At 39.6% G+C, this 16,414-nt stretch overlaps 1 protein-coding gene across 2 annotated transcripts in view; it reads left to right on the forward strand.

Annotated features, from left to right (window-relative positions):
* Positions 1-15,507: 15,507 nt before the first annotated feature.
* WIF1 (WNT inhibitory factor 1) overlaps positions 15,508-16,414 on the forward strand; it is a 66,189-nt gene continuing 65,282 nt past the window's right edge. Inside the window, exon 1 of one of the 2 annotated variants that reach the window (XM_057316521.1) lies at positions 15,508-16,005. In XM_057316521.1, the coding sequence (XP_057172504.1) occupies positions 15,858-16,005 (148 nt within the window). In that variant the 5' untranslated portion in view covers positions 15,508-15,857. The remainder of the gene's footprint in view (positions 16,006-16,414) is intronic. The other variant, XM_026500100.4, reaches the window with a different exon arrangement.

A 16,414-nucleotide genomic window follows, 5' to 3' on the forward strand; every position in this document is an offset into this window, starting at 1 on the left:
TCAAATGTCTTCTTGCTCTGGGTGAGCTCTGGAAATTTTTCAGCTTATAGCTGAATTTCCAAGAGTTCTTTAATTAGCCTCATAAAATTATAAAATAATTTCCCCCTATGAATTTTAGCTTAGTATTCACAACAGACTCAAGGGGACTTCTATGAAGAGATGATAGATAGATAGATAGATAGATAGATCTGAACATTGGAACTGAGTGTGAATTCAAATTATTTAAAAATAAAAAAAACAAAATGTGTTTTATTGACTGTAAGCTGAACCATGGATATGAAAGCAAGATCAATGTATTGATGTCCATACTGTACATTCTAGCATCTGTGGTCCATTTAACCATCAAGTGGTACTTCTATTATATATATAATCTCTCTCCTAAGTCCTTTGTTTCATAAATTCCATCTGCTCAGTGCCCGCAATCTCTGCCTTTTCAGAGACTACCTTACTTAACTTGGATACCCCCTCCTTGCTCCATAGTCATGAAAGTGCCTTCAGAAAAAAAGCCAGAGTGATTGTTGATCTTCAGTTAAATTTAACATTAAATTTAAGCTTAAGTTCAAATTCATTTCCTTTTTTTTAGGGTTTACATATTTGTGCTTCCTGTTGTTCAATATCTTAAAACAGATGTTTCTTAATTTTGTCCAATCTTCTAGTCATATGCACTGGGAGGATCAGTCCAGTGTGTTACAGCATTGTAGCTGCAGAGGAAGTTTCTGTTTCAATAACTATCTACTCGTAGCCACTCTTATTTCATCTATACTTCTACCTCCACTTCCACCCCTGATAGATATGTTCTAGAAACTACCAACTTAAGGGGCGCCTGGGTGGCTCAGTTGTTAAACGTCTGTCTTTGGCTCAGGGCGTGATCCCAGGCTCCCAGGGTCGAGCCCCACATCAGGCTCCTCTGCTAGGAGCCTGCTTCTTCCTCTCCCACTCCCCCTGCTTGTGTTCCCTCTCTCGCTGGCTGTCTCTCTCTCTGTCAAGTAAATACATAAAATCTTAAAAAAAGAAAAGAAGAGAAAAGAAAAGAAACTACCAACTTTAAACTGATGGTGGAGGGGATGATTGCAAATCTAATTATGAGTGACTGAAATAGTAGTATCATTTGAAGGTTGATTGTGTGCCACACACAGTGTGGGCATCAATACCCTCATCTTGCTTTTAAATTCCTGGTTCAGCTTACAGTTAATAAAGTACATTTTTAAAATTTTTGACTCATCTAAATCACAGTCAATTCCAATGTTATCATGAAGCAAATTTATTAAGTGACAATTATTTGGTTCTTCTTTTATAAAACAATCATACTGAATTTGAATGACAGATTCTTAGCAAAGGTATCAATTAATGATTAAATGTTATTATATTCTTGTTACTGATTCATGTAGCTTAATTGGTTGAATGGATCTTAGGCAAGAACATTTCTGAAGAGCTAATAATGCATCATTTTGACACCTATTATTTGGATATGATCCAAATTAAGGCATTTATTAGGTAATGTTCCCCCCTTAAAAATTTTATATCATCTACAGTAAGTGAGCTAAACATTTCTACATGTTAAAATTTCCCCAAGCAGTATCAGAAGGCTGCAGAATAAATACTATAAATGGCAAAAAAACAAAACCCTTTAACACCCTAGCCAAAACACTGACCTATTGTAAACACCTTATAAAAAACACAAGAGACTTGTATTTTTTGTCAAGAGAAGTGACATTACAGTACACTTTTTTTTCTAGGAATGTGAGTGGTGATGTTGTTAAGAAAATGATTTATTTTATTTTTGCTTTCTTAGTAAAGTCGGGCGGTAGTATAATGTGAATACTGGTATTTTATTTTACTTTAGAGGTATAATGCCCGCTATGAATGGAAAAACTTAAGAATTCACAGTATTCTTCCATTTTAGCATAAACTAGTAAGGCAGGGTTGGTAGTAAATGATCACTAGAATAAAGTGGCTAGGTTTTAATCTCAACTGCCAATAACTTGCAGGCTTTGGTTGAGATATAATTTGTGCATTGTCATGAATTCTATAAAAAAGGATTTTTTTTCTCTCCATATATCTGAGAATGAGAACAAGAATGAACTGTTCACTCACAAGAGATAGGAACTGTACTATGGAGGCATGAATGTCATCAGGGACTTCCATGGCTTACTTCAGTGATTCTTAACACTGGAAACCAATGTTACCATTTTGATTGTTTTCTTTTCTGTGTTTTATTTGTGTTTTCTTCCCCCCCCAATTTTAAACATTTTACAATTTACGTTCAGTAAAACTCATTTTTGGGGGCGTACATTTCTATAAATTTTGACAAATGCGAACAGTCATGTAATCATTACCACAGTCAAGATTCAGAACAGTTGGGACACCTGGCAGGCTCAGTCAGTTAAACATCTGACTCTTGATTTCAGCTCAGGTCATGATCTCAGCATCCTGAGGATGAGCCCTGCCTTGGGCTCCACATTGGGCATGAATCCTGCTTGAGATTCTCTCTCTCCCTCTCCCTCTGCACCTCCATGAACCAAAGGCTCTGAGAATGTGAGTGGTGCTCTCTCTTCATCTCTCTCTCTCAAAAGATTCTGAACAGTTACCATTTCACCTCAAAAAAATTCCCTCATGCAACCCCTTTGTCATTAAACCTTCCTGGGAACCCCTAGAGCCTGGCAACCATTGATGTGTTCCCTGTTTATAGTGATTTTTCTAGAATGTCACATAAATGGAATCACAGAGTAGATAGCCTTAAAAATTGACTCAGAGCTGCCTTTTTACAATAGATATTCTGTTACTTCCCCCTTACTATCCTCAAACAGAATACAAGATAACATTATCTACTTTGACACATATAATTCCAAATAATAAATATAATGTTCTAACATATATGAACAAAGCAAAAAATCAATTCTAACATAATATGTATTTAAAATGGAAATAGTTGAGCACAACTATTCTAGACCTAGTGAAGTAATCGGATGCTTGCATCTACTTTATGAAAGAGTTTGGTTTTATGGGAAGTAAGAAAACCAGAAGCTGTTATGTATAAAAAGTACAGGAGAATGAAAAAAGCAGAGGTGTGATGTGATTTTTCCAAAATGTGAATAATTCTTGATAAAGATCCAAGGAAAACCAAGCACAGTCTTACTTTTCACAGAATCTTACTATTCCCAGTAGTTGCATTTCTGGAAAATTCACTGTGTATTTAAAACTGTGTGTTTATACGTAGGGGCCCCTTGGTGGCTCAGTTGGTTAAGCGTCTGACTCTTGATCTCAACTCAGGTCTCAGTGTCAAGGTTGTGAGGTCAAGGCCCGTGTGGAGCCTTCTTAAATACAAAAAAACAAAAAAACAAAACAAAAAAAACACAACTGTGTGTTTACATGTAAAGTTTATCTACATGAATCTCCAGTGGGGTAATCAAAAGATGTGTAGACTGTGGTGCAATTCATATGAGGCCCATCTCATGCATAACAGGAAATGTACTATCCGTGGCTTATACCCAGTAGGAGCCCAAAGCACCCACCAGTCACTTTAACAACCAGAAATATCCCCCACAAATTTCCAAAATGCCTCCTACTGAGTGGCAGTTAAGATTCACCGGCCAAGATGAAGTATCTCTCATACCATTCAATACTCTCAACATTGAAATCAACATTCATCAACCTTTTGATTACCAATAGAATTTTGCAGGTAGCTTCGTGCTAGGAAAGGGACGTCTTAGACTGCCAACTTTTGCATTCTAGTCTCGTCTCCAGAAATATATTCCACATACTAGAGGTTAATAAATTATCATTCTGATTGATGCCAGTTCTGAGTGTGTTTAGCTGAAACAGTCTCTGAGATCCTGATCCACTTGGAAGTTAACAAAATTGAGATTTGTCTACACAAAATTAACTTTCAATTTTGTGATAGCTATGCCAAGTTTTTATCCCCTCAATAGGTCTTACATTCACAATTAGCTAATCTCCTTTGAAATTTTAAATGTGTCTTTTTTAAAATTCACAAGGGTGGCACCTGGATGGCTCAGTCAGTTAAGCGTCTGCCTTTGGTTCACGTCACGATCCCTGGGTCCTGGGATGGAGCTCTGCATTGGACTCCCTGCTCAGCAGGGGAGTCTGCTTCTCCCCCTTCCTCTGCCCCTTCTTTTGCCCCTCCCCTTCTAGTGCTCTTTCTTTTGCTCACTCTCTCTCCCAAATAAATAAATAAAACCTTTTAAAAAAATAAAAATAAAAATTCTCAAGTGAACATTTTTCAACGTTACTACAAATGCTATTTGGTATTTTACCTAAAGGAAGCCAGTCACACAATCTGGCATTGTTTGATTTTGATTATTCCCATGACTGGAAAGAAAATGTATCATGTTCAGGAGGTCCAGGGAAAGATAACACAGGAACTTCGAGAATTCTCAAGAATGAGTACAAGATAGAAGGATTCAACTCTTATTTTGGTTATTGGTTATCAATGAGGCAACTTCCACAATATATCTTATGAAATCCTTGGTTTTTAAATAATGTTTTAAAATTATGAATATAATTTTTTTATATGGGAAGGGTTTTTAGAGTCACACTGTTCTCTAAGATCATATGCAACGCTGTTAAGCTTCCATGGATGATGAAACAAGACTTATGTCCTCAGTGTCCATTAAGGGTAAAGTTTTTATTGCAATATCCAAAGAGCAGAGTAAAATTTTCTTCTTGGGAATAAGTTATATGACTCCATATAAATTAGAGATAGATATCCAAGGTATTCATGCTGTTAGAACAGCCTGAGTAAGAGTGAATTTTTGTGGGCTGCCTGAAGTAACTTAGAAGATGCTAGTAACTTATAAGGAGCCAACCATAACAATTTGGATCCAAATATTGCATTAAGTTTTTCAATGTGTATTTAATAGACACTCATGAAGTAGCTATTATATTTCAGGTACTTTAAAACCGGAAGTATTCCTTTTTAAAAATTTTAAATTCAATTAATTAACATATACCATATTATTAGTTTCAGAGGTAAGAGTTCAGTATTTCATCAGTTTTATATAATACCCAGTGCCCATTACACCACGTGCCCTCCTTAATGTCCATCACCCAGTTACCCCATCCTCTTTCCCCCTCCCCTCCAGCAACCCTCAGTTTGTTTTCTATGATTAAGTCTCTTATGGTTTGTCTCCCTCTCTGATTTTGCCTTTTTATTTTTCCCTCTCTTCCCCTATGATCCTGTTTTGTTTCTTAAATTTCACATGAGTAAGATCATATAATTGTCTTTCTCTGATTGACTTATTTCTCTTAGCATAATATCCTCTAGTTCCAACCACGTCATTACAAATGGCAAGATTTCATTTTTTTTTAAGCCTGAGTAGTATTCTACATACAATGGAATATATACCACATCTTCTTTATCCATTCATCTATCAATGAACCTCTGGGCTCTTTCCATAGTTTGGTTATGGTGGACATTGCTACTATAAAGAGTGGGGTGCAGGTGCCCCTTCGCATCACTACATTTGTATCTTTGGCGTAAATACCTAGTAGTGCAATTGCTAGGATATAGGGTAGCTCTATTTTCAACTTTTTGAGGAACCTCCATATTGTTTTCCAGAGTGACTGCAATAGTTTGCATTCCCACCAACAATGTAAGATGCTTCCCCTTCATTCACATCCTTGCCAACGTTTGTTGTTTCCTGACTTGTTAATTTTAGGCATTCTGACTGGTGTGAGGTGGTATCTCATTGTAGTTTTGATTTTGTATTTCCCTGATACCAAATGATGTGGAGCATTTTTTCATGTGTCTGTTGGCCATTTGTATGTCTTCTTTGGAGAAATGTCTATTCATGCCTTCTGCCCATTTCTTGATTGCATTATTTGTTTTCTGGGTGTTGAGTTTGGTAAGTTCTTTACAGATTTTGGATACTTATTTGATAAGACACTTCAAATATTTTCTCCCATTTCATAGGTTGTCCTTTAGTTTTGTCGACTGTTTCCTTTACTGTGCAAAAACTTTCTATCTTGATGAAGTCCCAATAGTTCATTTTTGCTTTTGTTTCTCTTGTCTTTGGAGCCTTGTCTACCGAATCAAAGAAGTTACTGGCTGCAAAGAACATTCTTGTTCATATACATTTTATGCATTTCTAATTATCTCATGAATTCTCAGAAGTAAAAATTCTTAAAGAATTTGCCTATCCAAAATGTTGATACAAGATAATATATTACTCTTTGGAAAGACTGTACCAATTCCTACTCTCAACAACAGTGAATGCTATGAATTATTTTCATCTTTGTTCTAGTGAAAGGTAAAAGAGAGGATCTCATTGTTATTATTTGCATCTCTGTAATGACTAGTGAAGTTGGATATCCTTTAAAATATTAAATGACCGTTGTTTTTCATTTATTTGTATGTGTACATCAATTACCTGAAGATTTGCCCATTTTTCTACTGGGATATTCATCTCCCTCATCTCAATTTTGGTAAGAATTGACTTATATTAAAGATTTTAACACAACATTTTCTCCTCAGGATATCATTTATCTTTTCATGTTGTTTCTTGTATAACTAAGCATATAGATATATAGATACACATATATAAATGTATCTATATGTATACAGAAACCATATAAATGTATTTGTTTGAAGAGATAGAAATATATATATATATATATATATATATATATATCTTTGGTACATATATGTGATATATGTATATCCTATACATCTTTGATGTTTTTGTTTAGAAAGATTGCCAAATGATCACCTAAATTTTTTCTAGAATGTATTCAAACTGTCAGACTTTCAAGATTTTTTCCCCCCAAGGTATACAAATAGATGTCTTAACCCCACCCCCTGAGGCTCACCAGACAAAAAAGAACTCGGGGAAGGAAGGAGTGAGGATTACTTGGTGGTGGTAGCAGTCACATCCCTACTGACCCCAAACGACCCTGTCAAAAGGATGGGTGAGAACAGTGTGATTGCTCCTGCTCTGGACAAAATGGCCTCATCAAAGCTGCGTGTCAAAATCATCTTGCTGCCTTTTATGGCGCATTCTGAAATAAAATCCTTTGTGTAGTACTTCCGTTACTCATGGAACTTTCCATTGCTTCAGCTATCTATATTCTAGGATGTCTATGTCTGTGATAACTTGCTGGGTATGGGAATGAATGAAGGACTAGAATTCAGATTAGCATAAAAATCACACCTCCATCAAGAGAGGAAGGTTCAGAGATGAGTGTCACAAAAAGAACCCCCCCCCCCACTCCTCTGTCTTGAGGGTGGCCTCAAGATCTACAGGTGAGCAAGCAGCTCTATACCCAGGCCTTGAGTCTTAGCTATTCACCTAGATCACTATGACTAGAACTCATGAAATACCAGCTACCAGTAGGGCTTTGCAGTTTACAGGATGCTTCTACGTGACCTATGTGGTTATTATTGAAACAATATTTCTCATTAACGTATCAGGGCATTTTTTAAATTATGTTTTGTCTGTTTACATTACACATAATCTATTACACAGAAACATTGTTCTTTTGGGCTTTTTTCACTCGAAACTATATTTTCAGCTATTAAAAAGTATTTGAAACTGTCATTTGCAAACATTACTTACAGTCTTATTTTTGAAAACAAAAAGCAAAGAAAAGAAATTTTAAATGGCTTATAATCACATTACTTTAGTAATTTCTATTAACATTTCAAAAGGTAGAACTCAACTATTGTATGTCTAAAAAATATTAAACGATAGAGAAAAAAATTCAATAGAAAAAACCTCTTTTCCCCGAATCTAACTAACCCATAGTTCCCCTCTCTAAAGGAAACAAGCATCAAGTTTGCTATGCATGATAAACTTATGGTGCATGTGTGCCTATATGCGCATGCTACTGTGTCTTTTTTGTATGCACATGTACATCTGTGTTTAAATGTTTGCGTATATATTTTTATGTACATTAAGGAACACATACTATATACATTGCTTTGTATGTTGCTTTCATAATGAATCTTGAGAACTTTCATAATCAGCACATACAGAGCTTCCTTTTTCTAGATAATAGCTGCCTCATATTCCATTCCATACATGTACTATAATTTATTTGACTAATTTCCTATTAATGCATATTTAGATGGTCTCAAGTTTTTTGTTTCTTTTTTTTTTTATAATGATTTTTTATTATATTATGTTAGTCACCATACAGTACATCCCCGGTTTTCGATGTAAGGCTCGATGATTCATTAGTTGTGTATAACACCCAGTGCACCATGCAATATGTGCCCTCCTTACTACCCATCACCGGTCTATCCCATTCCCCCACCCCCCACCCCTCTGTAGCCCTCAGTTTGTTTCTCATAGTCCATAGTCTCTCATGTTTCATTCCCCCTTCTGATTACCCCCCCTTTCTTTATCCCTTTCTTCCCCTACTGATCATTCTAGTTCTTATGTTCCATAGATGAGAGAAATCATATGATAGTTGTTTTTCTCTGTTTGACTTATTTCACTAAGCATTATCTCCTCCAGTGCCGTCCATGTTGTAGCAAATGTTGAGAACTCATTCTTTCTGATTGCTGAGTAATATTCCATTGTATATATGGACCACAACTTCTTAATCCAATCATCTGTTGCAGGGCATCTCGGCTCCTTCCATGATTTAGCTATTGTGGACATTGCTGCTATGAACATTGGGGTGCATATGGCCCTTCTCTTCACTACGTCTGTATCTTTGGGGTAAACACCCAGTAGTGCAATGGCTGGATCATAAGTCAAATTTATATATCTTTTCTTTTATAGCTTGCAAGTGTCTTGCTTATAAAGGTCTTCCCCATTCTAAGCTTATAAACACATTCATCCAGGTGTTCTACTAGCTCTTTTAAGGTTTTTTTTTATACGGGATAGCAATTTTTAATTAATATTTTATTAAAACTAACATACATTGAAAAGTGCACAATCATAAGTGTGCAACTTAATGAGTTTTCACCAAATAAATATCCCCATTTAACTATCATCCAGATCAAGAAACAAACACATTATCAGCATCTCAAAGCCCCTTTTATATTCCCTTCCAATCATTACCACCCTCCAAAGGTAATCCCTTCACTCTCTTGACTTCTAATATCATGCATTAGTTTTTCTTATTTTTGAATTTTTGGTAAATGGAATCATCCAGCAGGTACCCTTTTGGATTACTTAGAGCAACACGATGTCTGTGAGATTCATCCATGCTGTGTGTAATTGTATTTGTATATTCTCATCGCTGTGTAGTATTCCATGTACAAGTACTAATAATTTATTATGTTACTCCACTGCCAATAGATATTTGAGTTGTTTCCATTTTGGGGCCAAGACAAATAGTGCTGTTACAAACAGCCTTTGGATGCATATTTATACTTTTTTTTTTTTTTTTTTTTTTGGCTAGGCTCATCTCTAGGAGTGGAGTTGCTAAGTTGAGCTTTTGTAGTTATTTCCAAGTGGTTTTCCAAAATGATTGTACCAATTTACACTTCTGTCAACAGTGTATGCTTTACATCCTCACCAACTTTATATAATCTTCCTTTTTTCATTTTAAGCATTCTGAGGAATTGGTGTGAATTGGTTTCCCACTGTGGTTTTAATTCACATTTCTCTGATGGCGAGTGATGTTGAGCAGTTTTTCGTGTTAATTGGCCGTGTAAGTATGCTCTTTTGTGAAGTGCCTGTTCACGTCTTTTCCCCATTTTCTACTGGATTGTTTCTCCTTTTTCTTATGGATTTGTAGAAATTCTTTATATATTCTGGATAAGAATCCTGTATATCCAAGCATCTTCTCCCACTCTGTGGCTTGTCTTTTCACTCTCAATGCTATCTTTTGATTAAAGAAATTCTTAATTTTAACATGGTTTGATTAATCGATTTTTTCTCTTATTGTTAGTGCCTTTTATATCCTGGTGAAACATCAATATTTTTTTTATTTCTTTAGAAATTTTTTAAACAGATATAATGAAATTTAGTTGACATAATAAACTGCACATATTTAAGGTGTATGATTTGTCACACTTTGGGAGTGATGGATAATGTACATTATCTTGACTGTGATGACAGTTTCATGATTGAACATACATGTCAGAACATCGATTTTAATGCTTCAGTAATATTTCATCCTATGAAAGTGTTCTGATTTGTTTCTCATTCCTCTAATATTGGACGGTAAAATTGTTTTCCTCTTTTCCCCATCATAAAAAAATAATAGCTGCTAAATGTCATAGAGATAAAAACAGCATGTATGAACAGGAAACAATGGCTATGGTTTGTGGAAGACAAGATACGCTAGGTTGCTTGGCAATGCCATTATGTGAGGGAAGAAGAATAAGAGTGTTGCATGGGATGACGAGGAACGCTCAAGCTGTGCTGTGCTTCAGTAATGAGCTGTCATGAGTTGTGATGTACAGTTCTGAAGCGATAAAGTATGCAAGCAGCATCGCAAGAAGAGCTGGCCTAGGGTGGTGACAGCTGTCTACTTTAGGAGAAACTGACTGAAGGAGGAAAGAAAAGACCTTTCTTCCTCCTTAAAAATGGTTTTAATTACAAGAGCATTTGCTCATTTTTTTAAAAATCAGAACATATTTGTGCATAAAGTGAACATCAGGCCCCATACCCAGTTCCACTCCCTATGGACAACCCCTGGAAGTATTTTGGTATGTAACCTTTCAGACATTTTCTGTGCATAGTTTTAAACACATACACACAGATACATATATACACATAAACATTGCTTGTTTTTTTAAAAACAGGACTGCTAATAGAAATAATGCTTGGCGACCTGCTCTATTCACTTACTATCTTGTGGTTCCCTTTCCATACCAGGTTGTTACAGGTGTGCCTGCTCCCCTCCTTCTCCAAACACAGCTCAGGACGCAGCTGATACACCCTGGTCTCTGTGCCAACACCTGGAGCTCTGGCTGAGCCCACGAGGCAGAGTGGGCAGCAGAAAGACTTGCTTGCCTGGCAAGTGGGTGGCTGGGTATTGACAAGATCCTTGTCTATGGCAGGCTTTGCCCCTGTTCCCACACAACTGCACTTCCAGGATGAGTGCTGGTTTCAGCCCCCTCAGGCACCTTCCCCCTCCCTGTCCCATCGCCTCTCCTCTAGTCCAAGAGTAATGAACTCAGAAGCCTTCAGAAGCCCAGCAAGTCAAGTAAATGAGTGAAGCAGGCTCGGTAGAAGTGTTAGAACTGTCAGAAGTGGAGCCCTGTTTGAATGGCAGCCACTGCTCACACCACCATTCACACACATCCCCTTTTAAGGGGGGGAATGTTGCCAGATCTCTAAATTTTCCTTGAAGAAGTCATGAGAAGCCAGGGAAAGTCTTGAGAAGCTAGAAATCCAAATTTTATGAGAAATCTTCTGATTTTCCAATGTCAGTTAGCCAAATGTTTTGGGATGTACTTAGGTCTTTACCTTTTCTTTTTAAAATAAACTTTATTTTTTTTTATTTTTTAAAGATTTTATTTATCCATTTGACAGAGAGAGAGACAGCCAGCCAGAGAGGGAACACAAGCAGGGGGAGTGGGAGAGGAAGAAGCAGGGTCCCAGCAGAGGAGCCTGATGTGGGGCTCGATCCCAGAACGCCAGGATCACGCCCTGAGCCGAAGGCAGACGCTTAACGACTGAGCCACCCAGGCGCCCCTAAAATAAACTTTATTTTTTAGAACAGTTGTAGATTTACAGAAAAATGGCAAAGATAGTTTAGAGAGTTCTTGTTCACCCTCATACCCACATTTCCCTAATACTAGTACAGTAGATTGTCACAATTAAGGAGCCAATATTGACACATTACTATTAATAATTTATTCAGATTTCCTTAATTTTATCTGATGTCCTTTTTTCTGTCCCAGGATCCCATCTGGGATACCACATGACATTTAGTTGTAATATGTCCTTAGTCTCCTTTTGACTGGAAGAGTTTCTCAAATTTTCCTTGTTTTTGATGACCTTGATAGTTTGGGGGATTATTTTTCAGGTATTTTGCAAAATGTCCCTCAACTGGTATTTTCTGATACTTTTCTCGTGATTAGACAGAGGTTATGGGTTTTCAGGAGAAGGCCACAGAGATAAAGTGCCATTCTCAAAACATACCCAGGGTACATATTGTCAACATGGCATATCCCTGTTGATGTTGACCTTGATCACCTAGATGAAGTAATGTTAGGTCTCTCAACTATAAATTCACTCTCCACCCCCCCCCTTTTTGTACTGAACTCTATGAAAGGCAGTCACTACCCACAGCCCACACTTAAGGAGTGGGGAGTTGTGCTCGACCTCCTCGAGGATGGTGTCTCTTCATAAGTTATCTGGAATTCTTCTCAGCACAGTCTTGCATAACCAAATCCTACAAACTTTCTGGCTTCATCCAGCTGCTCCCTCTCTCCCCGCACTGCAAGCTCTCATGCTACAGACCTGTATGTGTTTGCAGGTGCTGGACAGTACCATTCTCTCTCTCATTTCTTTTCTTGCTATGGCCACTCTCTGGGCAGAGACATCCGTGGCTTCCTCCCCTGCATGTTCAATTACCTTTTCACCTTCAAGATTGCTCAAATACTCTGCACTCTAAGAAGTCTTTCCGGAACCCAGTCTGTATTAGGGGACTTTCCTCTGAGTCCCCAAATACCCAGCGCATGTCTCCATCATGGCATTCATCCCTCTCTATAGCTCATTCTTTACACCCTCTCCTATTAGACCAAGATTTTGAGAGTAGGAGGTACCTTTTTACTCGCCTTTCTATCCCCTGTGCCTACGCAGTCCATACACCAGACACCTCACCAATGTTTTTTGAAGGAATGAACTAAAAAACTTTCTGAATCCCAGATATGAGATTTCTTCTTTGAATTCCCAGTCCTTCTGTCAACACTCACCATATTTTGCCTTGCACTATGATCACCTGGGTGATTGTCTTATTCATCTGAGTATCTCCAATACTCTTCGAGGGCTGAGGTCATGTTTCGTTTTTCACAGTTTTGTGATTTTTTTTTTTTTTGCTATTGTTTTTCCTGTAATTTTTAAGACAGTGTCTTGCACAAAAATCTTTGGGGGAATGACTGAATGAGTTAATGAACAAATAAATGAATCTGCCTACGAACGTAGCTGATGAGAATGAATTGCACAAGGGAAGGAAAAACAACGGTCTCATAAACAAATGATAGAATTTTTCAAAAAAGATCTTACTTTGAAGTAATCTCTGCACCCAACACGGGGCTCAAACTTACAGCACCGAGATCAAGAATGTCAGGCTCTACCCACTGAGCCAGACAATAGATAGAATTTTCAGACTGACTGAGGTTGACTTGTAATACCACCTAGCACATTATTTCCAAATTTTTATCATATGAAAATAAATTTTGTTTTCTTTAATACAGAAATTTGAAACATGACTGTATTCTAAATGAAAAAGCCATATTGCTCCTTAACAACAGATAATGGAGTCGAGCCTGATTTAGGTCTTAGGCGGCCCTTCCCCCCAAAAAAGGATACACCCTCTTATTCTTGGAAATAGCTGACTGGTATATACCATATGTTCTTTCCTTCCTTTTAAAATCCAAGGAGCTCAAATTCAAGATTTTTTTAAATAGTGTGTTTTTTTTAACTATAATTAAATATAATTTTTTGTAAGTGTCCACTGCTAAGGAGAGGTGAACAGAGGGGGCTTCACTCAGAGGAAGCTGAATGAGGAGGGAATTTAGCCCCTCTTTTTCTCTACCAAAAAGTACATTTTATGAATATTTCCTACTTACTATTTGATTATAACAGCCTGTAGAGGGCGTCCTTGCACCAAGAGCCACAGGGGTTTGAGCACTGCTAAGAAAAAAAAGTTTCAATTAAGACCACACTTTCTGGAATCAAAGAAAATGTCTATTGTGTTTTTGAAATTATCTTTAATTGGGAGACAATTGGTATTAAAATGTTAAAGGGCTCTAAAGGTTGCCTAACGTATGTGAATACACTATATAAAGGAATAATTACTGAAATGAAATCAAAACTAATGTTTTAATGTTTGAAAAGAGGTAAATATTTTTATTTTAAAGAAAGAATGGCTGCGAGGCTTGGGACCTAATTATGATTACTTATCAGTACGAGGTAGAGTGTCTAAAAGAATGGGCTCTTAAATCACAGTGCCTGGGATTTGAACCCTGACTCTGCCCCTTACCAGCTGGGTAACCACAAGCAACCTAGTGGGGTTTCTGGAACCCTACTTCCCAACAGTAAAATGGAAATAATAACAGTACCTATTTAAAAGAGTTGAGAATTAAGTAAGCACTTTAAAGTACTTATAAAGTTTGACAGTGCAAGTTCAAATCAGTCATAATTAGACATCTTGTCTCATTACTTTTAAAGATCAGCAGTTGTAAAGCTGAAAATATTTCATAACTGGGAAGGCATATTCTGTTCTTTTTAGTAACTTCTCATGACCTAACATTTATTTAACTTAAGGCATGCACAAGTTCGGCTTCTCTTCTGTTGTTTCTGTTTGTTTTCCCCTCTTGAGGTGTCCACTACTCTACAAAGGACTGAGTGAAACACCACACCCTAGACACTTGATCCTTGGGCATTTGTCGCAGCATCTGGGTGCTAAAGAACAAAGAGAAGTAAACAACCCTTTTCTGAGTCTGAAATCTTTCTTAGTTTTTTTGGTTCTTTTTTTTTTTTTTTTTTTTTTAACCTTTTGCTTCCATTTTCTTTGCGCAGTCAAGGGATTAGGCAGGGGGCAAGTTAAATCCCCTCTGCTGAGATCCGGTGGCTACGTGAGGCTGTAGCCCACTGCCAGCTAACTACTCTTCCCATAGACAAGGCCAGAGCCTTGGTCCTGGCCCCGCCTGTGATTTCAGTACCACCGCGCGTTCCTCCAAGTTCCTGGAAACCTCAGCAGATATTAAGATGTTCATGGCTTTGTGGAGCCCTACACCCCCCACGGGGTCAGGTACGCCTGTCATCTAGCGTCCAGGGAACTCTTCCTGGCGCCACCGGGTGAGCAGGGAGAAGAGCCTCCCCACTGTGAAAGCACCCTTTTTGCTGTCTGACAAGTGCGGAAGGCTAGCCCTGCGCCCCGAGCTAAGCCCAGCGCCTGACATCAACCGCACCCCTGGACGGTGGCTCGGGTTTTACACGGAGGGGAACGTGCCAAGTGTCAGCGTCGAGCGGCTCAGAGAGGAAGGGCAGCGGCGGAAAGGGAGAAGTGGAGGAAATACACGTCTTCCTTCGGCACCGGCATGGGGATGGAAGTCGTCCTTGCCGTCGTCATCATCAGTAGCATCGCTGTCCTCAGCGCTTACTCAAGCCGCGCGTGTCAGTTCTCCGTGTTTCCCTCCGGCCTTGCCTCTCCAAGCAGGAGGCAGAGGCGAGTGACGTCCCAGTGGCCTCTCCCGACGCCCCGCTCCGCAACCGCGTACACCACGCGCCCCCTTCGCGCGCGCTCGCGCCCGCGCCCGGCGGCGTGGACGCGGCCTCCGAGCGCTCCCTCGCCGCCCGCGCGCGCGCCCCCAAGCGCCCCCCAGTGGCGGCCGGCTGGGCCTCGCTACTCCTCGCTCGCACCTCACTCGCGCCCTCCCTTCCCGCTCTTCCTCTCCGGCTGTATTTAACCCTGGGGCTGTTGGCCTCGCCGTGCGTGCCGGCATCTCCTGCTCTGCCAGTCTTGCGTCTCCGCCGTCCCCTCTTCCTCCCGCGCCCCCTCCGCCTCCCCGCAGGCGCCCGCTCTCCCCTCCCTCGTCCTCTGGCTCTCGCGGGCTCTCTCGCACCCCGGCCAGGAGGCTGCGCGCCCGGCCGTCTAAGCGGGCACAGCTTGGGCTGAGGGAGGACTTAACGGCCGCAGGTTGGGTAGGTGAGGCAGAAGGAGGTTCGGCGGTGAGAGCCACGGGGAGGGAGATCCGGAGGAGCATGGCCCGGAGAAGCGCCTTCCCTGCCGCGGCGCTCCGGCTGTGGAGCATCCTCCCGTGCCTGCTGGTGCTGCGGGCGGAGGTCGGGCAGCCGCGGGAGGAGAGCCTGTACCTGTGGATCGATGCTCACCAGGCGAGAGTGCTCATAGGTAAGGCTCCCGCGCCCACTACCTTCCCCTACCTGGGTATGCGCTCCCTCCAGCGCTTCTGTTAAAGGAGAGGTGCATGCATTTAAGTATGTTTTTTAAAACTTAATTTCCAGGGAAGGTGGCTCCCCTCCAGCTTTTAATCGGCTATTTTCCACCTGAAAGCTATGAACTTCTGTCTCAAGAAACCTAAGCTTATCTAGTGTTCTGATCATGCTGTTGCTAGTTTCTGCAACCCTATGTTTTAGGGTGGCCCCAGCGTTTGTTAGCACCCGGGGACTCCATGTCCAGTCCCTTTCCTGAAAGCATGTGTCTGTTGGCACTGTTCTTACCACATACAGAGGAAAACTAGCTGGTACCCAGACAGGTGCTTTGTGTATAGAAATGGCCCATACCAATTCTTTAGTGTTCT

Source organism: Ursus arctos, unplaced genomic scaffold, assembly GCF_023065955.2.
Source record: "Ursus arctos isolate Adak ecotype North America unplaced genomic scaffold, UrsArc2.0 scaffold_21, whole genome shotgun sequence".
In the NCBI taxonomy this organism is placed as follows: Eukaryota; Metazoa; Chordata; class Mammalia; order Carnivora; family Ursidae; genus Ursus; species Ursus arctos.